This window comes from Temnothorax longispinosus, chromosome 9, assembly GCF_030848805.1.
Source record: "Temnothorax longispinosus isolate EJ_2023e chromosome 9, Tlon_JGU_v1, whole genome shotgun sequence".
Classification (NCBI taxonomy): domain Eukaryota; kingdom Metazoa; phylum Arthropoda; class Insecta; order Hymenoptera; family Formicidae; genus Temnothorax; species Temnothorax longispinosus.
In genome coordinates, this window is record NC_092366.1 from 4,990,504 (window position 1) to 5,016,528 (window position 26,025).

Here is a 26,025-nt window from a genome sequence, read left to right on the forward strand (position 1 = left end):
AATGGAAATCCTAAAATTACAATCCATGCTTTTAGTACGCCACTCCCGTCATTAAATACGATCGGCATGGGTATAAGCCACGCGAGAGAGTACTCATTTTAACACAGAATGCCGTGTACATTCTCGACACCCTTAAAACCTTCAAGCTTAAGCATCGTCTACCTTACAAGGCTATCGAGGAGTTGGTCGTTACCAGGGAGTCGGATAATTTACTCGTCGTTAGGATACCACCTGAATTGAAAAAGGACAAGGTTTTTATACCTAGAATTTCAATAAAAATCTTAATATCTTTAACTCAGAGAATTATTTCAAGCTAACAGTAAAAAATGAAAAAAGTATATAAGCAAATGATAAATGATTTGCTTATAATGATATAATACGAAAATTAATAAATAATTTGATGTTTAGCAACTGGAATAAACTAAATTAGAAGTGAAAAGTAATTTAAAATTAAGTGATTTATTAAAATTAATAAATATAAACAGGTGATCTATAGTTCTGCGCATTTCTGCTTTACAGGGTGATTTGATCTTGGAAGTTCCGCATTTAATAGAAGCGTTAACGAAAGCGATCGATATCACCAATCCGAATATTCTTAAAATCGTCAATACCGAATCGTAAGTTCCCATCCAATTTTTTCAACATTATATTTATCCCTTTAATGATATATTCAATGAAAATTTAATTTGACTAATCTGTTGTTTGCTACTTTTTACCCTACTTCTACTAATATTTACAATGTCATGTGTCTCAGTGTGTCCCACAAACTAGTCAGCGGTAAGGAGGGAGTCATCGAAGTTAGGACCGGCGCCACTCCGGCGATCAGTAAAAATCGAGAGAGTGGACATTTATTAGTGGTAAGGATCCGACATCCCCAAATAATCCTAATCCTTTCGAGCAATCGTCTGTCCGTCGGAATTGTTTTAAATCGTCGAATTTCAGGTCGCTTCCCCGTAAAACTATCCCAAGAGGATCTCTCGAGAACCGGAAGAATCGGTGCCACGATGTTTGGAGCAGCCTTAACACAATGTGATTTAGAAAATACGCAACAGAACATTAAGAAGAGATAATATATGACATTTTAATACATCTTTAAATTACTCCGGCGATTTTGTCACCTTATCACGAAAGGGTGATAAAATGACAATATACAGGTCTTTCATTCCGACGTACAGATTACGTCAGAATTGTTGAAAGTATGGAAGGCCCAGAGTGCCATAAGGCCTCCTGTATAATATTTCCTTGTAAATTAGGTAATATTATTAAACGATATTTATTCTGATAGGAAGAAGGATAAAACCGACCGGATTGGTGAGTTCGCTGTCAGTAATTTATAAACATTATTTAAATATAAACTAAGCTTCAGTTACGCGAGCGCAATAAATGGAAAGAAATTCTCTTCACTTTCCTCACTGTGATCACATCCCTTTTCCAATAGATAGTATCGAACAGAACAATATCTTTTAATTAAGAAAGATACGTACATACGTAAATCATGTATTATTGATGTAAGCAAGTATTATAACACTTAACGTATCACTGTTTCTTCGAACTGGAAGGATCTTTCTTTCTGAGGGTTTTTCTTCCTTCTAAGGCTCTCCCTCGCAAGTCATCTTCCACCGCGGTGTTCACCGTCTTTGAGATCATCTTCTTCAATTTCTGCGCTTCTTGCAACTTTGTCTTCTTCGGTTGAACAGGGGCATCTTTGAGAAAGAGAATACAGCATATTACCATAATCTCAATATCATTATGATTCAAGAAAGCTTACTCTTTCCTAATTCACTTACTTCCACGTCTTTGGATAGCAGGGCCTTTCTTGCTCTTGTTGGCTTTTGCCTTTGCCGCTGCCGGTAGCTTTGTCTTAACTTTGAGTTTTCCCTGCGGCATTATACTTCACCACTTATATGCAAGCTCAAGTTTATAGATTCAACAAATGTAATCGCTTATAAGCCCTGTAAAAGAAATGAGAGCATAAAGACATTAGACGGGTGCAGAAAAAATCTTCAACAGAGTAGATTAAATAATAATTAAATACATCAATTATACACAACAGAAGTACAATACCAATTTATAAAGTATATTTTTTATACGCAAGAATACACGAGAATAATTTCCATCTTTATCAGATTAATTAGTCTAGTCCTAAGAATTAGAAAAAGATAAAAAGTTGAACCAAGATTTTAAAGTTAATCTAAATTAATAGAAATGTACATAAATATCTCGTACATTTTTCTCGTAACAATATTAAAGATTAAATTTACAAAACAAAGCTGATATAAATTTGCGAGAAATATCTTTTCTACATACAAAGTTATGCTAAATCGTACATTTTCCTCGTAACAATATTGAAGATTAAATTTACAAAGCAGAGGTGATCCCTTTAATTACATATAAATTTGTAAACTACATATTTTTTCTATATACCTACAAAGTTATGCTAAATTGTACATTTTCTTTGTAATAATATTACAGATTAAATTATAAAAACCATGCGTTTATAGGTTATATCGCATTGCAATACGTACCGAGAAGCTCCAGCTTTTATACTAAAGGCTGGTTTACAGTTTACACAAATCGCGGACGCCGAATAACGTGACGCGTCGACTGGCGATTGCCGATCGACCAATCGCGGAGGGTTTTTGGCGCGAACATGTGGACGGAGGAAGCACGCAACGCGAAAAAGCAACGAAAAGTTTATTTCATGAATTTATTAATGAATAGATGCGAGAAAGGCGCACGTAAGAGAGAGAAGGCTGGCATTTTACTTTTCGTATATTCTTTCACTCGTGTTTATCACAAAATAAAAACAATAATTCTTTTTTTTTTTATAATTGCAACACGAGGATCGTTTCTCTTTGTACAGTTCCGTATCATTTCCCTTTCGTCGGCTATCATATTGTTCATATTATTTATTGCTGCGAGGTACGGAGACAGAAATGCGAGCGTTAATTGCTAAAACGAGGGAATATCATTACAGAATACTCCACCGCGCGTGTAAATAAAGAGAAACCGTACGCAGCGAGCTGAACGAGCGAGGAATGGCGTCGGCACGCTAGGGGGGGTGGCGAGAAGGAGGAGGGGGGCGATGGGCCGCGCCAGCGGGCGACGGGGATCGGAACGTGACCTACGCAGGAGATGTCGACAAGATGACAGCGGCCGTATGACTACGCTGGCTGGCTGGCTACGCCGTTGCCCGCCCGCGACACGACAAGAGTCGAGGAAACGTCGCTTCGCGCCGGGAAGTGCGCCAGGAAGCGGCAGCTGCGTTGAGTGCGGCGAACGGGGTGAACGAGAGACCTGACGACGCCGTCGTCGTCGTCAGCGGCAGTGGTGCCGCGCCCCCGTGCGATGCGCACGAGTGGTGACTGTGGTGAGTGAGCGAGGGATCCCCGCGCGAGGAGGAGTCGCCGACGAGGAGTGCCGTCGACCTCCCCCCCCACACCCCCCCGCGCGCGCGTGTCCGCGGCCGGCGGCATGAGCGTGTTCGGGGACTTCCAGCGTGTCTGGGTGCAGCGTTTCCCGGACAGCGCCTTGCCGGCTGCCTGGGAGGAGGATGTCAGGGCGAACCTGGTCAAGCACAAGCAGAAGGTGAGTCCGAACACGCGCGACGACTCTCCTCCGAGGAGGGATATCGTTAACGATTGATCGAAGTTGCTAAATTCTTATCGACGAGCCTCGCCGCCGCCGCCGCGAGGACCGCAGGTGCGACCGGATAATTGCGAAGCGAGGGAATCCGGACATCCGGATGCCGTGAAACAAGGGTGAAACCTGCGTTGTGGCTCTGGTGATAGTGTCGCAATGTATCCGCCGAGCGTTTATTAGTCACGTGTGAACGATCTGTGTATACGTGTGCGCGAAAGAGGAGGTTTTTATTTCGTTCAATTGACATCCTGGAGGGGCCCCCGATGACTCACCCGTGTAACGGCCGGAGTAGCCGAGTTTTTTTTACACTATGAGTCTTCAATCAAGTTCCCGAGAGAATTGTTGATGAATTTTTTTTTTCAAGTAACAACGTGGGTGATAATAGATTGCGCGATTGAGAATGCAACGTTTGCGCAAGGACTGTGGGTTGTGACTGTAGTAAAGTGTCGCAATGTTTACCAGGTATTTATTAGTCAGACTAGGAGTTTATGCGCGTGTATTAGATAACAATTCTTTACGAAGGTTCCTTCGCGCCACTTGAACGCTAGATGTGTGGAGGAGGAAGAGAACGGCAAGGAGAATTTTAATTTCTCCGCTTAATAAAAACTTAGTCACGTATAATTCAATTAACACCGTTGTTCACATCGCTTGATGACTCATCGAATTAATTGTCCGTAACCTGTCAGTGACAAAGCACTTGCGACATTACGAGCACCAGTGGTATTATCATTCTTTTTAACATTTACATTGATTCTGATAAACGAATAAATGAATAAGCAGGAGAAGAGAGTATGGTAAACATTAACTTCCTGCTTGTGACTGCCGCTGAATCATTGCGGAATTATCTCTGGTCGTGTTATCAGAACACCGAAAAGAAGTTGATTATAGTTATTACATTAGGTCATCCTGAAAGTTCACGGCGTTACATATTTATCGATTTTTGTTCAAATTTTACTAAAAAGGCATTATGAATTTATTTAAAAAGCAGCAGAAAATTATATAACAGTTTTTTTTTTTAATTAAAGTGTATTTAAAATATAATCTAATAAAACATATTTTTACACAATGCAATCTTCTTAAAATATAAAATAATTAAGAACATTTGCGATTTTTATTTTTTTAATGATAGAAACCTTTCGAACAATATATCACAAAGCACGCGGTGTATATTCTTTCTTTGCAGGTGACAGCTTTGAGAGAAGAACTCGAGAAGGAAGAGTTTTATGTGGAGTATTTAGAGAGATTGCTGGCCGACGTCGAGCGACACAAGCAGCTGGCTAACAATATCAGCGTGAATACGTCTGAGAATAAACAGGAAGCGACGACGGAAACGCAGTCTCAACAGGATTCTCAAGTGTCGGAAAACAGTTTAGCGGACCTTACGAATTCGCCGAGTTCTCAGAATGTCGGACCGTCCGCGCCTTCCTTGACGGAGCGGGAAGACATCAGCAAGTTTCAAGACAAGTGCGTGTCCGAATTGAGCTCGACTCTCGGAGCGGCTGGTAAGCGACCGAAGAGCGAAATACCAAGGAGTCCCGAGAAAGTGCCTGAACTTAGAAGAAACAGTGATCCAGATGTGCCAAGTAATTATGTTACAGTGATCGAAGTCACCGGGAGTTCGAAGAAGGACAAACATGAGGAATGTCTCAAAGAAGAGGATGAAAAAGGTACCTTTCCTTATATATAATTTTTTTTTTATTTAACTTTTGACACTCTGTGATCTGTATAATTGTTGAAAGAGAGAAATTCGAAGAGTGAATGCATTCAATTTTAATCTCTTACAATTTTATGAAAACAAAAGTTAATAATTTGATCTGCTTTTAAAGCTTTAGAAAACCATCAATTTTATGTATATTATAAATTATTTTACGACATGTGGTATGAAATCTGAAAAATTATTATTATTTATTCACTAAATAGACTTAGAAAAAGCTATCAATGAAGATGGCGAAGACGGCGACGCAGAGGCATCGGAAGAAGAGCCTTATTACGATTCAGTAGCCTTGGATCAAACTGGGGAATACGTTTACATTGACGCGCGCGTCCCCACTGTCAATAGTAACAATGGTAGCAAGGCCGCAACTCGAAGACCACCCTCGCTGCCAGATTCGCCGGGCAATCAGAGTAATTATGTCAACATCGATTATTTTATACAGTAAGTCGTTTATTATCTCTCGCTTTACTTTGATTAGAACACACTGGAACCATTAACTACGCGGAGTACAAGCGCCTCAATTACATTGTCTTTTTTTAAGTTACAAATGTACATTTATTAGATAAATTTACGCGAGTACTCCCGAGTTAAGGTGTGGAATATGTATATGATTGTGCGCATTACTTTCAGACACAGAGCAGCGATGGATAGCGAAGATGAAGAGGGTGCCAGTCCGGCGCCCCCGATTTTGCTACGTGCTCTCAGCACGGACAATGAGACCGGCAGCAGTGACGCCGAACCGCTGAGTCTGAGCGAGGGTAGCTTGGAATCGCCGACCCCGACGACGCCGCGTAGACAAGAAAAGAGCAAGGAACGCGAGGACGACAGGACGTCGATGGTCAAGTGTATCGTGAACTCGGTAATGGAGAGCGAGGCTGTATATGTGGAGTGCTTAACTGTGATGTTACAAGTAAGTTACTCGACAGTTTTAAATTTACGAAAGAGTTGTAAGAGCTTATTCACAATGTTTCCCTGTTCTTGTAGTATATGAAAGCTATTAGGGCAACTTTAACGACATCTCAACCGGTCATCTCGGAAGATGAATTTGGCACGATGTTCTACAAGATCCCGGAACTGCATGCTCTGCATCAGACGTTTCTGGACGGTCTTCGAAAGAAGACGGAAAAGTGGGACAACAAGACTACTATAGGAGAACAATTTAAGGTAATACATATAATTTGACAGCCTTAAACAAGACGAGTAAAAGTTGGAAAATCTATATTGTCACGTTGGTTTCAGATTATGGCCAGTAATATAGGATTATATGGTGCGTTTTTGCATAATTACGCTCGCGCGACCGATACTGTGCGACGATGCTCCGCCCATTCCACTCAGTTCGGAGAGATCACTAGAGATATAAGACTCAGGGGTTTTCCAAAGGGCCCGGGTTTATCTCTGGAAGATTTGTTACATAAGCCAGTAGCTCGAGTGCAAAAGAACGCTTTAGTTTTACACGTAAGTAATTTGCCACGTATGTATCTGCAGCATGTATAATTTAGCAGTGTATACAACAGGCAGGCTTGTATATACAACTTTTTATGATCGATAAAATTGTGATAACAGGCTACGACAAACTTGAGATCTAGAAATACACTTTATTGTGTTACAATTTTTTTTTATCTTATCTTGAATTTTTCGTAGCGATAATTCTCTTATCTTCAATGGCTTTTAGGATCTTCTCAAGCATACGCCAGTCAACCATGCGGATCATGCGCCCTTGTCGGAAGCTCTTGCTATGACCAGAAACTTCCTAGATGAGTTCAATATTATTCAGACGAAGTCTATGTTTCCGGTAAGATTCACGTAAATTGCAATATACATATTTTATATCTTATTTTATACAACATTATGCGACTGTGTTTTTTGAACCACCTGATTTTTTTTTCTTACGCAGAGTCACGATAGAGCCCAACGAAGATTGGTGAAGAATTCGTTTGTGGTCGAGCTGTCTGATGGTCATAGGAAGTTGAGACACCTCTTTCTCTTTAACGATGTGATCGCCTGTGCGAAGTACAAAGCGTCTGGCAGAGATAAGTTCACGTTTGAATTGAAGTGGTACGTGCCGGTAGCGGAAGCCACTGTTACGGAAGACGGCATAGAGCCACGTGAGGCCAGTCCTGCTAATGTAGTAGCTTTAAGGTAAATCAGCAAAACACTTATAATCCGCCGCGATATCTATCATCAATGACGAAGAGTAGTGGTTCATCGATTGTAAAAAAAATATTGTAAAAAATATGCTATCAGATTAGTCATCAATGTTAAAGTACCGCGTTATAAAGTCAACCGGTTATCAAACTAGATAATCATTAGTCAGCAAAATAATACACTAATACATTATACTAATGGAAAAGCCGAACAAATTTTTTTGTCTGATATTAAATATCTAATTAAATTAGAAATAACTTGAAAATTATTGGACAGGTCACAAGCGTGTACAGTACGCGATCAAATTCTGTGGGAAGAACGAAACGATGAGAAGCGGATCCGACTGGGTGGTAGAGGATCGGAGAAGAATCGCAAGAAACTCGCCGAACTTGAAGCTCAGCTTGTATTAGCCTCGCCGAACTTAGTCCTGCGCGTCGCGCACAAAAGTCAACAAAACCGAATACAAAACTCTTACACTTTCTTCCTGTCCAGCGAGTTTGAGCGCTCCCAATGGGTAGAAGCGGTAGAGGCGTTACAACAGGTCATTAATTCTCTCATTACTATATAATAATATATTACAGTCTGTTATACTATATTTGATAGAGGAATTCATGTTGCTGGTACTTTATAGGGCGGACAGCCTCCGGGACAGCTACCATTGTCGATGTACGAACTGCAGGCTTGGGTCACCGCTTGTCGGACGTATCTACAGACCGACATGGGCAGCTACCTGCTAAGATCAGGACGTGACGAGAGCTTGCTGCTGGGTGATCTTCATCTGACGCTGCTCGGTTTGACTCCGCCAGGCTTAGACAGAGTGGGTGATCTCTATATCATCGTAGAAGTCGACAGTTATGGACATTATTTCAAGAGAGCGCGAAGTCGCATCGCCAGAGGTCAAGCTCCGATTTGGGGTAAGAAACCTTCGTCGCTTCTGTTTTACAAGCTTTATTTGATATTAATCTACAATTTGATATTAATCTTATTAAATACAAGTAATGCATGCTTAACATTAAATTCTTTATATTACGATAATATATTAACGTTTTCTACTTCACTTAAATTTTCTTTTCTTTGATACAGGCGAGACCTTTGTGGTAGAGTTGGAAGGAAGCCAGAACGTTAGGATTTTGTTATACGAGGAATGCGGCACACGCTCAGTATTGCGAGGCAAGTGCATTCAACGGTTGAGCAGATCTTGGCTCCAATCTGATCAGGTGGAGAGGTCGCTAAACCTAGGACCCGCGACATTGGATGTGGCACTGCGTTTTGTTCCCAGCGAGGTCACTCTGAGGCGAGTGCCGTCGGCCAAGCCACAGGGTTTATTCGGTGCCAAGATCCAGCAAGTTTGCAAGTACGCACGATTTTATTTCAATCAAAACAGTTAGACAATTAAAAGTGTGCTTCCGACTTTTCTCTTTCTCCCATTGAATTTTAATTAAGAGAAAATAACTAAATATTCAAATCACAAAGAATCTGCAATTGAAATAAACAGAAAGTTCCTTACTTCCTTTTAATACAGTTTCTCTGAATTTTACGATTTATTTATGAAATATTCTAAGATATTTTTAATTGGAATCGTTAGTAATTATTATACTGTTTCGCGATTTTGTAGACGAGAGAAACGCGATGTGCCTTTCATAATAACGGCATGCGTGCGAGAGGTGGAGAGACGCGGCGTCGGCGAGGTTGGTCTGTATCGCGTTTCTGGCTCGGCGTCCGATGTGGCGAGGCTACGCAAGTCGTTCGAGAGCAACTCATACGAAGCGGAGCAGCTACTTAAAGAGGTACGTTTGCATTTCTAGCATTTCTCGCGTCCGTAATAAGCAAGAGAAATGTTTTCTTATTGCTGATATTTCTGTATGCGAACATGGACGCAGGTGGACGTGCACTCGGTGACGGGCGTATTAAAGCTGTATCTGCGTGAGATGCCGGAGGCACTATTCACCGATGCTCTTTATCCGGCATTCCTGGAGGCCTTCCAAACGAGTGATTTATCGCGGGGCGCTGCCCTGCGCCGCGTTTACGAGGGCCTGCCTGCCGTCAACAAAGCGGTGATCGACTTCTTGCTGGCACACCTGGCCCGTGTGAACAAGCATGAGGCACAGAACAAGATGTCGCTGCATAACCTGGCCACAGTGTTCGGGCCCACGTTGCTGCGACCCGGCACCAGTAACTCGCGCAGCGACGCCAAGAGCCGCGATCCTCTCGCTGCCGGCACCGTCGACGTGATGGCACAAGCTGGCATTCTCTACTGCTTCCTGCAGTTACACATGCAACAACAGAACAATCAATCTCTCTAGTCGACAAACTCCCCTGATCCTGAACGCGATTAACGCTGCTGTTCGATTTGAGATCGGTAGGTAATTGGCAACGGGAACGCGACCATTTTCTTCCCGACGAAGCAAACGCCGAAAAGACGATGTAATGGTGTCTGAAGAACAGCCCGGTAACTCATATCGATATCGTTATATACTTAATCTTACAATCAATCCATTTATTGAATTTCAAAGATACGTAATTTCTGTTATGCCATAATGTGTCACATCATTTATAACAAATAACTTACGTAACGAATGCTTCCATTTATCAAATGAAGGTTTATAATTTTCTACGCTAATGAAGTCAGAAACTTTTCATTTAATTAAAACTTTTTTTATTTGCGTTAGATGCAATATAAAGTTTGTTTTATTGAATTTTAATGAAATGACTGAATTTTTATTTTTATTCTTTTTATTAATATATTTAATTAATTAAATTAAGTCAGGAAAACGATCGCCAATTTCCGTCCTTCAAACACCTGTCAGATGTCTTTTGTATTGCGCGCTGGCACAAGTAATCCATTTGTATCGTTGGTCTCTTTTGTAGTTTCGCGTGACGTATCTCTTTTTCGCGATCCTGAAGTAGAACCTGGAAATATATTAAAGCGAATAGAGTGGCTTTGATGAAACTTCCTAGGAGGATAAAACTCCTATACTCCATACGCGTGCAAAATAATGTAGCCAAGCTGCTCTTATAGAACGTATATAAAGCGTAATATTAATAATAATATATATATATATATATACATATATCTTTTTACTTTTGAGGTTCATAATATATTTTCTACTTCATATTGTCTGAGCTGACAATGTCGCTCGCGCGCAATCAAATTGATGATCTTTTCTAAAATGAGATTTTCGAGATAAAGAAGAAATGGTGCAGAAATTTCAGGTGAGAAATTGGCCAAAGAGAGAATATTAAGAGATAAGTTGAAATAAATTGGTAAAATTGTTATATTATCTTTGTATATTAAAAGTGTCTTGAAAATTTATAAAGAAAAAGAGAGAGTTAAAGAGTAAGAATCTTTTAAAGGAGAATAAAAGGTAAAATAAAAAGATAAAATAATTGTATAAAGTCCGAGATCGAAGTTTTTAAAGCCTGAAATTTGTGTACGGGATATGCAATTTGGCGCGTCTGTGCTTTAGAAAATAAGTACTTTTTCACTTGACGTGTGTTCCTAGCAGAGAATCTAAATCTTTTTATACGAGCCCTTTTGTATATCCGTTGCAGGAAGCAACCTATCGCCCTAAGTAATATGGTACTGTACTCTCGTGTACTCATACAATAGCGGAGAAACATTACAACATTCGGGAGAATGAGAAAGAGAGAAAGCGAATGATTTGTTCTTCCTTCGAGATTCTACGGAATTCAGGGAACGACGTTCCTCATAATGTGCAAAAATCTGTTATACACGTATAATGTAATAATCGTCCATTCCATTTCCTCGAGTTCTCTAAGAAGAATTCAACAGATCGAATCTTCGCGCAAAGAAGCTCGGAGTTTTGGCCCGAAAAGACATACGACTGCAAGAAAGAAGCCCTCCTTATTCCGTCAAAGTGGTATTTTTCGACAGTAATTTTGATTAATGTGAATCCTTTTTTATTACCGTCTAAATGCAGCTTAATGAGATGCCAAAGAGAAAGGTACGTTCCCACATGTGTAGAGTGTCTCGAAAATCGTAATTTATATATAAGAAAAAGGCAATCTCTTTACGAAGAAAAGAGTTGAAGAAGCAGAATAAGTTTATTCTTACACGAGAACCTTTGCTTTTTCTTATTTTAAAAGAAAACTTATTTTAAATCCATAAATTTTCAGTAAAGTTTTTTTTCGATCTTTAAAATTACTTTTCTCGAAAGAAAAGAGAGATATTTATATATTCTGAAAATTTTCTTTTTTTTTACAAAACTGCTAATTTGATTAATGAATTACGATTTTTGGAACATTCTATGGTAGAAAAATATACTATAGTCGATAACGAGAGACAAAACACAAACACGCGAGTTCAGCGATACAAGTTAACGGAACTCGGTACAGAGTATCTTGCGTATTATGCCAGGCCGTCTACAAAGTTTACAAATTACATAAAAGAGAAAGAAAACGAAAAAAGAGCCAAGTCTGATGAGAGTGTTCGATAAAAAAAACGAAGACATAAGAAGTATTAAATTGTTTATGCTCGAACAAAGTAGGCAACTATTGTATCTCGTGCGTATGAAGGCAACCGCGTGTGTGTTTGTGCTTGTTTATTTGTATGCGTGTATTATCTTCCCTTCCCCCGTGTATGTATTATACCGTAAAAAAGAAATACCGCATATATACCAAGATTAATTTTGATATCGTTTTTAAGGAACGTTCGCCTTTTTTTGTACATTGATACGAAGTGTAAAAACGAATTTCCTCGACTATTATTTGTGTTATTATTAATATTATTAATATTATTACTCCACATATATATATATATATATGAGACAATTATCGTCACAACTATTTGTTACAAGATTTGATCAAGCTAGCTTGTTCGCAGCGAAATGCGTACTGTACTGCCAAAAAGTGAAGAAACACACTTAAAGTGGATAAATATACTGAAGGTTTATAAACTTTTACATCGATCTGGATTTTTTTACATTTCACCTCGACGGGACGCCGTTGGTCAAGTTTCAATTTTATGTGGTATAAACATCTAATAATCAAGTTGTGGATCATATCAAAGGAAGCACTGCCAAGTTTAAGAATAAGCATCGCTTTTCAGAGAAGATTGCAAAGAAGCAGCAGGCAGCAGGTAACGCTAAATTTGATATGCTCTGTATTGGAATTTTAATTACTCGTTTGTTCCCTCGAAATATCCACACAACGGAATGATTGAGTAACTTATATTTTTGAAATCAATTGTAATTCACATCTGGTCCGAGATCTCTTGCTGTATTGAAGATTCCAGACAATTCCTGGCTGGCGGTGACAAAGGCAATCTGACGGGTGTGGCCGCGATATTATCCCACAAGCCAGGTAACCGGGAACCGTCGGAGGCGTTACACTGCATCCCTAATAAATCAATTGACAGTTGAGCAGAAGAGAAAGGGAGGAGAGAGAATTTTACGATACAGAGATTGAAGATTATTGTAGAGCTACAGATGTATTCAGAATAATTCATCGGTAATAATTTAAAACATTTTTTCCCATATCGCTTATGTTAAATTAAAATTAAAAACAAATCGTCAAAAATTCTAGAATACAAGAATTGATGGAATTATAAATCAAAATTAATGGAGATACACGTGATTTTTAAGTATCGACTGCGAACCTAAAGGCGCAGCTTCATAGAGATCGTGAAGAGCCTCTACGCGGACCTTGGTCCACTCGATGCTCTTATAATTCGCCGAGATGCCCTTTTCCGTACTGGTCCCTTGACTTTCCCATTCTCGCATATAGCGGAAATACGTTCGCAAAGCGTCGTCGCTTATGGCACTCTTGCACACCTAATTGTAACATAGAAATTCGTATGGCGATCAGTTATACGAATTTTTTTCTAATGGAATCCGTGCGAATGAATATATTTACTTACTTTCTTATTTCTTTATTTTACTAAGAAATTTGGTTTACCTCTAATTGCGCATTGGGATAGTAATGAATGTAATTAACACACATCTCGTCGGATATAGCAAAGCCGCCAAGAGTCACGTTATCTCTTTTCATAGTGTTGTAAGTGCATGTAGTTATCAGAGAATCCCCCTGTAAATTATTTTATTTTTTTTAATAAGGACAGCTGTTTTTTTAATTATTAACTTTAATACGTGATTCATAATGAACTATTTAATTTATTCACTCTTATTTATTATCTGCCTTATTTCTATATATTTGTTTGCTTTAGCTAATTCTGTTACCGGCAGGATGGTCACCGGTTTCGGTAGCAGTCTGATCTCCTGGAAATGCGTGGAGTAATGATTGTCATAGTTTAACGGCGGCAACTCTTCGCCGTTCCTCACATGACGGGTGATGACTTTGGTACCCGTCAGATGCGTGTGCAGTTGAGAGCCGAAAATGTGAATGCCACTTTGGGGCAATCCGACTCCGGTGCATTCCGCTATGCAGTGACCGGACAGCGTAAAGGCTTCCTAAAAAAATAAACGAGCTTGATTTTAAATTCGAAGATTACGCATCCAAAAATTCGTCTCTTTTTTTAAAAAGAGATTTGCAGATTGTCATAAGCGCATACTTTTGAGATAAATCCAATGAATGAATTTTAGATATTTAATCGGGTTAAGAATTTACATTTTTATTACTTACGTATGAAATAAAAAGAATATATTTACTTAAATAATTTTTATGTAAAAGATATTTGTATAAGTGTAAAATTACGATGCGAACTTTATTGTTTCGATTTAACTGTTTTATTACGTGCGTTAGCATGCGCTTATAGTCGAGAAATTTTTCAAAAATCAATCAATTAGTTCTTTCACCTGTTGCGGGGGTATGGCCATCTTATCGGTGTACTCGAGACCAAGCTCGATGACACCGGCGTCATACTTTCTGAGAGCCGTGGTAAGAACAAATCGGATTCCGGAGGAGTCGACGACGCCTTGGTGCAGCTCGGGATTATTGTAATGTACCTCCAACATGATATACGGATTGAAATCGGCCCCACCGATGGATAGACCGGCTTCTTCCGGATACACAAATGCGTCGGCACCCATCGCCCACGCTGCCAGCACCTTCTTGCAGATCTAGGTGATTTGAAATGAATAACTGAGCTAAATTTGTAAGTCACGATCGAAGATACAAATTTTATTCTCAAGAGAAGAGCACTCAATTTTTTTTTAACCAATGATATATTTCGTAATTGAAAACATAGATTATTAACTTAAATCATAAAATGAATAAGTTACTCTTTAATTTTCAAGATTTCTTTATGAAATTCTTTATTTTAATAATAGAATGTTTGAAGTAGTTCAGATTCTTTATTTTAACGGTGTGAGAGAAGCAAAAATTTTCTAAATTATCAACATATGCGATATCTGCTGTAGGCATTGCTTTACGAGAAGACAACTACCTGCGTTTTTTCGGGTCTATCTGCTCCGTCACAGGGTCCATCGTACATTGGAACTTCTACATCCACGGATCCGGCGCAATGAAAGACTTCCATGTGATGCACAAGATGTTCGTTACCCGCTTGAATAGCGGGGCCAAATTGTAGGATATGATGCCTATTAGTAAATATAATATTTCTCTATTTATTTCTTTATATATTTATATTGATTGAAATATTCAGAGTAAAGAATTCAATTGGTAAAAGCATTAATGAAATATCTAGTGGGGTTCCAAATTAACAAAAGAATAAAGTAATAAAAAGATATCATCGATGAAGTATGCAGATCTCACTAATTTACTGCATATCTAATACGCACTTCTGTCTTAATACTGACGGCAACTTATGCACACGACACCAATAAGTGGTCTCCTCCTTCGGCACTTGAACCCGATGGGCGAGTAATTCGAGCTGCCAGGCGTTCGCGGGGAACTTGGGCTTTTTATGGGATACCCTGTGCAACTCGGTACGGGACATGCCTGACGATTTTGCGTCCGATATCTCAAGGCCAGCCAAGGAGGACAGCGGTCCGCGACCGCGGAGCCACACTAGGTGCGTAGTGCCTCTCTAAAAAAAAAGAAAAGAAAATAAAAAAACATTTCACATTCCAACTTCTTACGATTTCTCTGTCTCTGGACAAAGGCATCGCTTAACTGGAATATGTGAATCAAAGGCTTAAACATTTTAAAATTTGTCTTCCGTTACAGAAATTTAATACTGGAAAGTAGTGATTAATTACTTATTTTGAGTGTTAAAAGCACTTAACAACAGTGCTTTTTAATACTCAAAATAAGTAATTAATCACTACCTTCCAGTATTAAATTTCTGTAAGGGTCGCTCTTATATAGATTTAAAAGCTAGACTTAAAAATCTCAACTCTCTCAAGTCTAACGATGATTGTTACGTGTTGCATTAAAATGACAATATTCTTTTAGTCGCTTCGCAGGTTTTCAAATCACATAGATATGAAAAGTTATACTCACCTCAATGATATAATCATGCTCGTCGCAAGTATCGAACTTGCGGGAGAATGTGAATTTCATGATATTACCGCGTCTTTTCCATGCGAAGTTCTCGCAGTTCTGCTGGGTGTCCAGATGCAATTTCCCGTCGACATCCGCCCACGAATCCTGCCGATTATCGACAAAAATAAAATCAATTTTTTCGTATACAACGATTTAATGCTTTACATCACCGAATATCTTACTTGAAGATGAATTTGTTGGTGCCAGTCAGGCCACAAGACGCAGTAATCAGCCGGTTTCAGTTCTCCGTAGTCGGAAAATCCGATCGCGAACCAGGTGCTATCATTGCCGACGTAATGAATCTCCACGATCGCCTGTTTGTTCATTAGATCCACTCTGAAAACGAATCACAAACTAAGAAAATTTATAATGATATTGATAGTCTTTAAATAACTAAAAATAAGAAAAAGAATTACAAGTTATAGTACATAGTACACACGCATGGAGAGTTTATGTACAAGTTTCAAATTAAAATTATATCTTTTCCTGCAGATAACCAATTATAATGGCGAACGATCTTGTTAGAAATCGCACCTCCAGTGGAAAGTCGCCTCCGAGCCGAGCGGAACTGTATGCACCGCGTTCTCAGCTACGTTTTCACCAATCGAGGATTCGCGTCGGGACCAACCCGAGTGAATGCCCGCGAGAGCGACCAGCAGAAACAGCATCATCATTAATGTAACCAAATCCTCTTTAAATCTGCCTACGAAGCGATTCAGCGAGTAAACTCGTCGAGCTTTGTTAACTCGGATTTTATGTCAAATTTATTCTGATTTCTTGAACGTCGTTTATGAAGTATACAGAGTTGTATCACGGAGTCGGCAAAGGATGAATCTACACTGAAGATCCTTACTGCGAACTTTCGTATCTCGCAGGACTCCGCGCTTGCGGAATGACGCGGGGTGCGCAAGCTCGAGAGAATTGGTTCACAAATGGAACACCCCTTCGCTCTCTATCTAGAGTCGCGTGTATGATCGTTGTTTGACTTGTCTGAGAAATAAAAATTAATATTACTTTAACTTTTAATCGAATTTAAATTTTGTTTATCATAGAATATTTAAATATTTGTATTTCTGTTTAGCATTATACACATGTTTTTCAAAAAAATAATAAGACAATTTAATTTGTTTAATGTAAGTTATTTTTTTACAGATATTGCAGTACAATAGAGAAGAATTTTCGTGCTTTTTCGAAGTGAGTTTATTTTGTTGAATTATACGGAATGTAATTATGAATTTTTATCCGTTCTTGTTTTAAATATTCTAAAGTGTTGGAATTTATAATGCAAATATTTTGAAATATTCAAATATAAGTAATCCAGAGAGGTAAGATTTTGATTTCAAAGTAAAATTAATTTATACGAACGTAAGCTCATTTTAGATTGATTAAGAAGACGGCGGCAATTTCCAATAACTTGATTAATAAAAGAGAAGGGAATTAAATTCACAGATTGCCAATTTAGAGCTTATCTCTGACAGATCTTTTAAAGCAGTTTATAAATTATAAAAGAAAACTCTCAGCTTTTTTAATCACTCATAATTTGAAAGTTACAAATATCTTGATATTTTATTTGATTATTTATAAATTATTTAATAACTAACAGCAACTTTTGCCACAATACTTTTTGCCACTTAAAGATTTATAATTACGTATAAATATTAATCTTCGTTCTCTAGAGACAAGTTTTCTATATTCTACTTTTGAATATAAATGAATAAAGAAAACTTGATTTTTCAGATCGATCGAAGAATCTGCGATTAGAATTAAGAAGGGTCTCTTACGAAATCCTGCCTGGAGAAAGGGAGAACGTCTTCATATACGAATATATTCCGAGGAACTTATATTGCATTCCATTTGTGGAGCGTGCCTTGCGACCGGACTGCAATCAAGAAATTCCAGGCAACTTATTGCGGCAGAGGCTCTTTATTACGCGTGATTAATGGAAACAATTCGTGCGAGGAAGATGGATTTTAGGAATGTCGATCGTGAAGTAAGTGAAAATGCGAATTATTTTTAGCTGTGTTTTATTTTTTCGCTTTGATCAGCGTTACATCTGCTTACGCAATAACACAAGCAGTCAGTGAAACGTGAGAATTGTCACATAATTAAGACGATTATCATTAGATTGTTGTATACGAGAAATGTATTTCGAAAATCTTATTATCGCGAAACACTTATAAACTAAGTACTTTTTAATAATCTAGCAGCATGAAAATGATATGATTTTTATATAAAAATATGTTTCAACTTTTGCGAAGTGTAATTTGTAGATTTTTCAAGTTACAAAATAGTATATTTAGACGACTATTTGAAAGAAACTTGAGAAACTTTTCGTGTAAATTGATTGTAATTGATGGAATGTGCGCTTTAAGTGTTTTATATATTATTGTTGATAGTCTTCGTTATGACGCGCCTGTGAAGTGCCTGTGGCGAAACAGCTGCCCTCGCTCAACAATTAGAATCAATCATAGCTCGTAAAACTATCGCTCGCAGTAAACAACTCATCTCGTATAAAAAGGAATTTTTTAAAAAATAGATGGCAAACTGGAACTAAGAGAAATTTGATCCCAATGAAATCACTGATAAATGTAGAATTTCTTGTATTCTTTAACTTCTACCGTGATGCTGGGAATAATAGATATACTGAAATGAATTAAAAGAAATTGAATTTGATATTTATAATTTCTTTATTTGACTTCTTCATTATTGTGAAGATAGTTCCTCTTGGAGTTATTGCAGTATATATACTTGTCTTTTCGCATCGAGTTTTCCCAAACATTAATTGCATTCTGCTGCTTCAGTACAAAAATTATTGTGAAATTTAAGAAGTTATTCGCTCAGTCGAATCACTACATCTTCTGCCGTTATTTTTTAGGTATATTTCTCAGTTGGGCTTGGATTGAAATCGACGGTCGGCCGGTCGTGCCTTGGGACCCCCTCATGTGACTTCCACGGGTACGTTCAGCCATCTTTCTTGCACTCTCCATTCTTTAGTCATCGCTCCGACTTCAACATCAGGACGCTGACGCGACCCGCGGCTATAGTGGGGCACGGCGAATTGATGATGATGAAAGGGGCGGAGAGGAAGGGAAGTGGAAATACTGACGGCCAGCTGGCGGCGAGTCCGTCGACAGTCGGGAGAGACGAGCGATCGCGTTTGGATTGGAGTGTCGGAGCGACCAGTCCAGAGCACACGTATACCACACATACGCGCGAGGAATGTAATCCGTGCCCGATGACCCATTCGTTACCTGTGTACGACGCGCTGCAATTCAGTCTGCCAAATTTCATCCAGGGTGAGTGTGTGAACGAATGAATGAACGAACGAATGAGTCATGCGAAAGCCACGTGGGCCTCCATCACATGGCGAAATCGACGATCCAGCAAAACTGAGATTCCCGAAACGCGCGAAAATAATTCTTGCGAAAAATTGGAGCGAAATATGCTTTTCTAGAGTTATATAGGAAAAATTAAATTTAATAGATTCAAACCGGTTACGAGAGACGATCGTTTAACGGTGGAGCGTTTTGGCATTGTAAAATTTCTAGGACAAGCGATGAGCTTTCTCTACTTCCTTCGATTGCGACAGCTGGAAAATTTTCTGATGAAGAACGCATGTCGTCTGTGTTCTCTCAATTCCAGATATTTGCTAGTCGACTGATTTGCCAATTAATTTGCCAATTATGAGCAACAATTTTAATTTAAAACTCGAAAGATAATACATAAAGGGATATTAAGAACGTAAAATGTAATGAAAAATGTAAATCGCAAGATTTTGTCGATTTTTTAATTAATTATCTTCGTCAGAATAATTTTTGCCTTGCAATCTTATCTTTTAATGTTTGTTCTTGCTCACGCTGCTTTTCCGTTGTTCCGACTGTTCTGGTATTTCCGCGTTGAATTTGCGTAACATTCATTTGCGTGTCGATGCATAATATTGTTCACATGATATTTTTAAGCACGTGGCATACACGAGGCCAGTCTATCCGTCGCGACGGCGGCGGCTTCACGGTCGCCGCCGCAAACTTTTTATTGTCAGTAACGGTTACCGGTAGAATGACGATGACTTAGATATAAGTATGATAAAAATTCGAAATTTTTCCACAGAAATGTGCAAGTTAATAGGATATTTTTTAATATTATCTTAATTTTCTTTAACCGGCAATGAATATTTATGAAAAATTAGAGAAAGATATTAACACACACGTACACAAATATGCGATAATTATGTAAAACATTATAAAGATATAACTTTGATAATTGTTAATCTCGCAGATTGATTTTTTAATTATAATATGAAATTATTCCATTAATAATTATTAGGAGAAGAAAACGGAATGAACAGAATAATTAGCAGATCAATAATACTCGAGTGTTGAATTTGTTAATGAAATGTTCTCTACTGAATTCTTATTTATTTGCACAGAATTTTATTATAACATACGTAAAAATTTTTACATAGAAGGATAATTTCTTCCGCGCTGGCGGAAGGATTAAATATTTGATACGCCACTGTGATAAGCGTGCAGCACTCCTTCCTGATAACGAGGACGCCTTTGAAACGCGAATAGCTTATCTGCTAATAATTCTGTAAAACTGGCACGTTCCGCGAAATTTTCCACGATAGTAAATCAATTCACAATGACACATTTGCACGCTCGTTTATACTTTGTAATGAGATAATTGAGTTAACGCTACTCGCCAGTTTTATATAATGTTTCTTTTTTCCTTCTCTTTTTATGGAAATTTACTCTTAACGTGAAAATTACGTAGGATACATTGTCATGCGATATATAGGTACACCGTTGATAAGAGAAAACGCGTTAATTAGCATACTACTTTTATCGTATCATCTTGTGAATATTTGTCTGTACTTGTCGCTAAGTCACCAACGAGGCGATAAGTGTTAACAAAACCCGATGACGCGCAAAGCACTATTTGCGGAGTATATTTCGTAAGTCGCAAACCGTGACGCTTCGAGAACGGAGATTTTGCGTCTGCGACAGAATACGTATGTACTAGCAGACAATTATTATTTTTAGATTGTTACTTGACGCGCGTTCCGAACATTCTCGCTTCTGCTATATTTCTTTTTTCGCGTCGTCTTTTACAGAACTTTTTATTTGCATGATCCCCCCTAATTAAACAGATTGTGGAATAGAGACTGGACCTCTCTCGTGTCCAGGAGAAGGAAAACAGCTTTTGCTTTATGGACTCAGTCCCGCATAAACGCTGATTAATCTGTTGAAAGCTGAAATCGTGTGCGATTTTTTGGAAAAATGTCTGTCATATCGTATTTTGCGAAGAGCGTGACCTCAGCTGTAGATAAACGATTACACAATACGTCGCGTAACAGTATTGATAAAATAATTAGTAAGTGCATGACGATGTCCTCTGGAGATTCTAATCTTATTGTTAAGCGATAATGAGAGCGAGAGCTAGACATCTTTGATTTGCAAGTGACTAATCTGATAGCAATTCCCTATCTTCTCCAGGAATTATTTATACTTATTGCCGAACTTCCACGTTCATATGCACTTGTAAAACATAAAATCCGAAATACCGAATTGTAAACGTCAGTTTCAGATAATCGACTTTCATTATTATTTCTGAGCAACGCAAAATATTCACATTGTTATATTTTCCCTTGTTTCCGCTTTCCGCACATCCATATAGATCTGAGAAAGGCAGAAGCCTTTGATTATAGGACGTTACAATTTTCTACAATTTTAATGTACCATCAAAAGGAAGAGACATTTAAATATTCGATTTCTGCAATGGTAATTTGAATGAAAATTGACGTAGGTCGATACGTTGACACAGTTGCACATGGTAGATTTAGTTAAATAGAAGTTAGGTAGAAGAGGGATAGCCAGATGTGGTTTCTACAAATTTCTATATTGTTATAGGGACCAGGAAGGGACCTGCAGCTACGGACGGTCCTTGAAGAAGCGCCATAGAAAGCCCGCGGCGGATCAGGCGTCGGTAATCGATGGGTTGAGAACGCTCTTTGCCATTTTCTTCTTTTCGTTATCAAGGTGTGTAGCTTACCGATGAGCCATGCTGAAGGTGGTCGGAGCCTCGTGGCTGCAGACGCGCATCTCCACCTACATCCTCGTCGCCGTCGCTCTTCTCGGCATCGGCGCCATTATTTTCAGCGAATATGGACAGTGAGTCGACAGTAATTTTTTAATTTTTCTGACGATCTCAGATAGTCAAGTCCATTAAAATTTTTCGTGTTGAACAATAACAGGTGAAACATAATGTGCATGTACGATGCATTAGCTGCAGAATCCACGTTTACGAATCCACAAAACATTTAATAGACACTTAATATTTTATAAATAATTCGTAACAGCTTTATTCAAATTGCCGCAAATTACAGTAATTATAAATTTAATAACGATTTAATAACGAATTATCACTCGTTGTTATGAGTAGTCTCTCAAAAGTAAATTTCACTTTTTATAATTTTTTTTATTTTAGTACCAGAGCACGATTAATTTATAATTTAATCAATTTTGTTCTACTTTTTATTCTATGGAGCTCTTCGTATCAAACGTGAATAAACATATAAGCCGCATAGAAATTAGTTTCGAAGGGATAAGGGATGAAAATGCCTTCCTTAAAATTTTTCTAAACGGTAATGCATTTGCAGTGTTGAGAAAGATGGAACCTACTCGGCTACCGTATCGTGGAATCACAAGGGAGGATATCGCATCGACTTTTGGGGTCAAGGCAACGACCTCGCCGATGTGCGACTGAATGCTGCCCGTGCCTATTACAAGACCGGCATATTTGAGTCTGGGTAGGTCAATGTCATTGAGCAAAGAAAATGTACAGTCATCGTTTCTGTAGAGATATTTGCTTTCGCGGCGTCGTCAAAGAAGCAGATTATTCCTAATCTCGTTTAATAAATCAGTTTCTTTCCTGTTTTAAATTCGAGAGAATCGTAATAATTTTAATTCATTTTATCCTATTAATATTATATTATAAAATATATATGTTTTTAACAAGTCTAATTATATGTGATTAAGACGATTGAATATATACATTCTAATGGTAGAAATGTAGCAGTTTTTTTCCCGCGGATGGTTCTATATTTATAATCATGTAAATAATCGTATATCTTTCAATGTAAATCGTAATCCATAGAAACCATACATCCGCTTCGCACGCATCAAATCAGAATATTCTGCAGATTTTACGTTTGATATGGATTAATTAAAATAAGCATATCGAATATATTCCAGATGGTCCATCATCGAAATAGAAACGTCATCGAAATATCCGGACACCGTGCAAGCTTACGCGGCCGGTTTGTTAGAGGGTAGCCTGACATGGCAAATAATCCACCATCATTGGCACAATACCGTCAACGTTGTTTGTGAAAAATGGGAAGCCGAATGCCAGAAACTGATGCGATTTCTTCGCGAGAACACCGCCATCGTCCGCGAACGTGCCGAGCACTTGTCAGCCACGGATCCATTTTGGCACATGGTAAACAACATATGGGAATTAAAATTACGGAATATTTCTTGAATTTAATAAAATTTTTTATAAGAAGATTCATTTTTTTTATGCTAAAGATTTTTATTATGTATTTACTTTTATTATTTTTAAATTTAAAAAAAAGCCAGCCAATAATTGCCCATGTACTCGATATATTGTATAGGTAGTTAAAACAGAATATTTCAAACTTATTTTCTTCGATTTCGAGAATATGTATATGTATTGTAAACCGCTGTTATTTTCAATTTATAGGTGCGGCTATTCTACGTTCAACTGGACGGTTTGGAGGCTGGCTGGAGATTCGCGGTTCGTCGCAGTCGGCAGCCAGTGGAAATGGACAAAGAAGATTTCCTCTGGCTGGCAATGGCTGCAGATCTACCGGATCTCGAGCGAGCGCTGAACGGTTCTGAATCCTATCACGATTACATCCAAAGCATGATTTTCTTAAAAAGCCTATCCCGTGAAGGATTAAATCCGCTGATAGCTGTTGGACATACCACTGCTGCACCGTAAGTTATTGTTATTATTCAGTATATATATTTTTAGTAAGAAATATGACTTATATGGAGAAAAATAAAGTAATTGAAGAGAAAATTGACTTCAAACATAAAGATGTTTGTGTAAAGATTGCTTTTATATCAAAATATGAGAAGAATAATTTTTAATTCGTAACTTTTGCATTTTTTCGCTGCGAAAAAGATCGAATGTGGGTATAGTATCATACTGATAAATAAAAGCGCTTCTCAATTACGCGGCATATCGAAGTTATCATTTCACATTTCTCTTACAGATACGCTAAGATGTTGAGGTTGCTGAAGAAATATACCTTTGGTTACCATGTTCTGCCGTTCTCGAAAACTTCCGCGCCGGTACCAAGCAGATCTATCATAATGTCATCTTACCCCGGTGCTCTGTCGTCTCACGACGAGTTCTATTTGGTCCAAGGAGAGAATCGCGAGCTGATTATCGCTGCAACGCCACTGACAGTCACTAATCGCAGCCTGTGGAATCTCATGAGTACGAAGAATCAGGTGAGCAAAAAACTTTTTACACTTTAATTTCTACAATTTAATTTATTGCCGATATATGTGCGCATGTGCGTCGGAAAATATTTAAATAAGACAACTTACGAAATAATATAAATTTTGAATCGACTTCTATTATCCATTATTGCTTTCTTATATTAATAGTCGGTGCATTAACTTCCTTCTTCCACAGGTGATGTCATCCGCGAGGGTGATGGCGGCGAATCGTCTGGCAGTAAACGGATATTCCTGGTCTCGCAGCATGTCGTTGCAAAATGGTGCTGATGTAGCGCGACAATGGGTCACCGTGGAACCGCGCGACGGCATTGTCTGGCTTGTCGAGCAATCATCGGGGCTTATCCGCACGGTGGATATCAGCGAGCGGTTTGCCGACACTGACGTGCTTTGGACCGTCGGCGTCGGTGAAGTTCATCTTCGCGAGACCAACGTGGGGATCAGCGAGAATGAGGAAGAGAACGACGATGTGGCGAAAAGCGAGCTTGTCGCGAGACTGCAGAGCAACATTACTACGACGGAACACTTTAGGAGGCTGATGCGAGGATACAGTCACGAGAAGTCCACCATAGAAAATGAAGATCAGGCACGGATTTCAACTAACAGAGGAGACCTGGAGAAAGTTGATATACCGTTCGGCATAATCGACACGAAAATCATACTGGCCGACGCTGACGGGGTGGAAAGTTTCGAGGCCACTTCCGGACCGAATATACCGGGCTCCACGCAGCCCTTCCAATGGTCAACAACTTTCCCCAACGTTTCGCACATCGGCCAGCCCGATATCTTCGATTTCGACAGCGTTATTCCTCTGTGGGTTTGGCTCTGAGTCATGATCATCTAAATACGTAAAAATAACGAAATTAATAACGATGAAAAGGTAACTTTTTAAATTTTTATTGGAAATAAAAATTGATCAATAAACTTAAGCAAAGCAGTTGACTACTACTAAATGATAAAAGATCAAGAAATTTAATACATAAGTTAAAAAATTGCTAAATTTGAGGATAATAGTGAACTGAAAAGAAATTACATTTAATTGACATTTGATCAATTATAGAGTGTTGCTTTTCGATTTTCGATGTTTTTTTTTTAATCTGGCTTAAATTTTAAATTTTAAGAAACAGCTGGCTCATATGTTAGCCCACCTCTATCGTGTGAAATCTTTAGAAAATAAAATAAAATAAATTTAAGCTACGAAATATTTATTTCCATTCCTTTTGACCGTTTCCTTTATTGTTATTTCAAGTTGCAAGAAGTTATTTCGTCTTTTGAATGTTCCGCCGGGTGTGATGAAGTTGAGCGGTCCAGCTGGTGGCTCACGTTTCGCGACCGCTTCAAGTTCGGCTAGTGCTAGTGCGTCCAGCGAAACGTTCACTGAACAGCAAAACTTTCCGAGCCAACCTTCCATCTCCATTCCTCAAACTGCAGTCCTGCCCAACTGTGAGTTCTCCTTCTTCCACATCAGAATATGCCTCTGTGACATCAAGCTATCCCTCGGCAACACCAGGGTACCCTTTTTCTACGCCTTTACCTTCGCCTACAGCA

General features: G+C 38.6%; 5 protein-coding genes across 12 annotated transcripts in view; 3 read left to right on the forward strand and 2 right to left on the reverse strand.

The window, feature by feature from the left end:
• Myo61f (Myosin 61F) overlaps window positions 1–1,403 on the forward strand; it is a 38,386-nt gene extending 36,983 nt beyond the window's left edge. For 4 of the 5 annotated variants that reach the window (XM_071789050.1, XM_071789049.1, XM_071789047.1 and 1 more), the window contains 3 exons: window positions 36–251; window positions 520–617; window positions 755–1,403. In XM_071789050.1, coding sequence (XP_071645151.1) covers window positions 36–251; window positions 520–617; window positions 755–1,070 — 630 coding nt within the window. In that variant the 3' untranslated portion in view covers window positions 1,071–1,403. The remainder of the gene's footprint in view (window positions 1–35; window positions 252–519; window positions 618–754) is intronic. The other variant, XM_071789051.1, reaches the window with a different exon arrangement.
• Window positions 1,404–1,447: 44 nt separating this feature from the next.
• LOC139819593 (uncharacterized) lies at window positions 1,448–2,681 on the reverse strand. Of its 2 annotated transcripts, none has more exons than XM_071789065.1 (3): window positions 2,526–2,681; window positions 1,788–1,952; window positions 1,448–1,703 (listed from the first exon to the last, which is right to left on the reverse strand). In XM_071789065.1, exons 2-3 carry the CDS (start codon window positions 1,885–1,887, stop codon window positions 1,537–1,539), a joined length of 267 nt encoding a protein of 88 aa, XP_071645166.1. In that variant the 5' UTR covers window positions 1,888–1,952; window positions 2,526–2,681; the 3' UTR covers window positions 1,448–1,536. The 2 variants fall into 2 exon arrangements, with proteins under 2 accessions (XP_071645166.1, XP_071645167.1); XM_071789066.1 differs by lacking the exon at window positions 2,526–2,681 and adding an exon at window positions 2,429–2,511.
• A 433-nt stretch (window positions 2,682–3,114) lies between these two features.
• Window positions 3,115–12,423, forward strand: Rhogap1a (Rho GTPase activating protein at 1A). Of its 2 annotated transcripts, none has more exons than XM_071789054.1 (13): window positions 3,115–3,588; window positions 4,826–5,309; window positions 5,563–5,797; window positions 5,987–6,266; window positions 6,341–6,520; window positions 6,596–6,811; window positions 7,029–7,148; window positions 7,251–7,495; window positions 7,778–8,042; window positions 8,133–8,415; window positions 8,585–8,855; window positions 9,117–9,288; window positions 9,382–12,423. In XM_071789054.1, the coding sequence occupies exons 1-13, from the start codon at window positions 3,475–3,477 to the stop codon at window positions 9,802–9,804; spliced, it is 3,288 nt and encodes a 1,095-aa protein (XP_071645155.1). In that variant the 5' UTR covers window positions 3,115–3,474; the 3' UTR covers window positions 9,805–12,423. The 2 variants fall into 2 exon arrangements, with proteins under 2 accessions (XP_071645155.1, XP_071645154.1); XM_071789053.1 differs by lacking the exon at window positions 3,115–3,588 and adding an exon at window positions 3,955–4,104.
• Tbh (tyramine beta hydroxylase) lies at window positions 10,271–16,599 on the reverse strand. 2 transcript variants are annotated; one of them, XR_011733775.1, is made up of 11 exons: window positions 16,460–16,599; window positions 16,108–16,261; window positions 15,884–16,030; window positions 15,220–15,467; window positions 14,865–15,018; window positions 14,275–14,538; window positions 13,699–13,929; window positions 13,418–13,546; window positions 13,119–13,293; window positions 12,643–12,859; window positions 10,271–10,411 (listed from the first exon to the last, which is right to left on the reverse strand). XR_011733775.1 is itself a non-coding variant. In XM_071789060.1 (10 exons), the coding sequence occupies exons 1-10, from the start codon at window positions 16,597–16,599 to the stop codon at window positions 12,714–12,716; spliced, it is 1,788 nt and encodes a 595-aa protein (XP_071645161.1). In that variant the 3' UTR covers window positions 12,238–12,713. The 2 variants fall into 2 exon arrangements, 1 of the variants encoding a protein (XP_071645161.1); XM_071789060.1 differs by lacking the exon at window positions 10,271–10,411 and having other exon boundaries at window positions 12,238–12,859.
• On the forward strand, window positions 16,463–25,670 carry Lama (lamina ancestor). The gene is made up of 10 exons (XM_071789062.1): window positions 16,463–16,603; window positions 17,078–17,119; window positions 17,663–17,915; window positions 18,801–19,221; window positions 21,835–22,095; window positions 22,584–22,733; window positions 23,179–23,425; window positions 23,690–23,946; window positions 24,228–24,468; window positions 24,656–25,670. The coding sequence occupies exons 5-10, from the start codon at window positions 21,986–21,988 to the stop codon at window positions 25,304–25,306; spliced, it is 1,656 nt and encodes a 551-aa protein (XP_071645163.1). The 5' UTR covers window positions 16,463–16,603; window positions 17,078–17,119; window positions 17,663–17,915; window positions 18,801–19,221; window positions 21,835–21,985; the 3' UTR covers window positions 25,307–25,670.
• Window positions 25,671–26,025: the final 355 nt, after the last annotated feature.

Excerpts from the sequence above, each read along its gene's own strand:
- LOC139819593 (XM_071789065.1), bottom strand. The coding sequence starts at position 1,887 with ATGCCGCAGGGAAAACTCAAAGTTAAGACAAAGCTACCGGCAGCGGCA. Across the intron at positions 1,704-1,787 it reads TGCTATCCAAAGACGTGGAA|ATGCCCCTGTTCAACCGAAG; the intron begins GTAAGTGAATTA and ends TCTTTCTCAAAG.
- Rhogap1a (XM_071789053.1), top strand. The coding sequence starts at position 3,988 with ATGAATTTTTTTTTTCAAGTAACAACGTGGGTGATAATAGATTGCGCG. Across the intron at positions 5,798-5,986 it reads AACATCGATTATTTTATACA|ACACAGAGCAGCGATGGATA; the intron begins GTAAGTCGTTTA and ends CATTACTTTCAG. Across the intron at positions 9,289-9,381 it reads CGGAGCAGCTACTTAAAGAG|GTGGACGTGCACTCGGTGAC; the intron begins GTACGTTTGCAT and ends ACATGGACGCAG.
- Tbh (XM_071789060.1), bottom strand. The coding sequence starts at position 16,599 with ATGATGATGCTGTTTCTGCTGGTCGCTCTCGCGGGCATTCACTCGGGT. Across the intron at positions 15,019-15,219 it reads CCGTCAGTATTAAGACAGAA|GCATCATATCCTACAATTTG; the intron begins GTGCGTATTAGA and ends ATTTACTAATAG. Across the intron at positions 13,547-13,698 it reads AACCGGTGACCATCCTGCCG|GGGGATTCTCTGATAACTAC; the intron begins GTAACAGAATTA and ends AATAATTTACAG.
- Lama (XM_071789062.1), top strand. The coding sequence starts at position 21,986 with ATGCTGAAGGTGGTCGGAGCCTCGTGGCTGCAGACGCGCATCTCCACC. Across the intron at positions 22,734-23,178 it reads ACCGGCATATTTGAGTCTGG|ATGGTCCATCATCGAAATAG; the intron begins GTAGGTCAATGT and ends AATATATTCCAG. Across the intron at positions 24,469-24,655 it reads TCATGAGTACGAAGAATCAG|GTGATGTCATCCGCGAGGGT; the intron begins GTGAGCAAAAAA and ends CTTCTTCCACAG.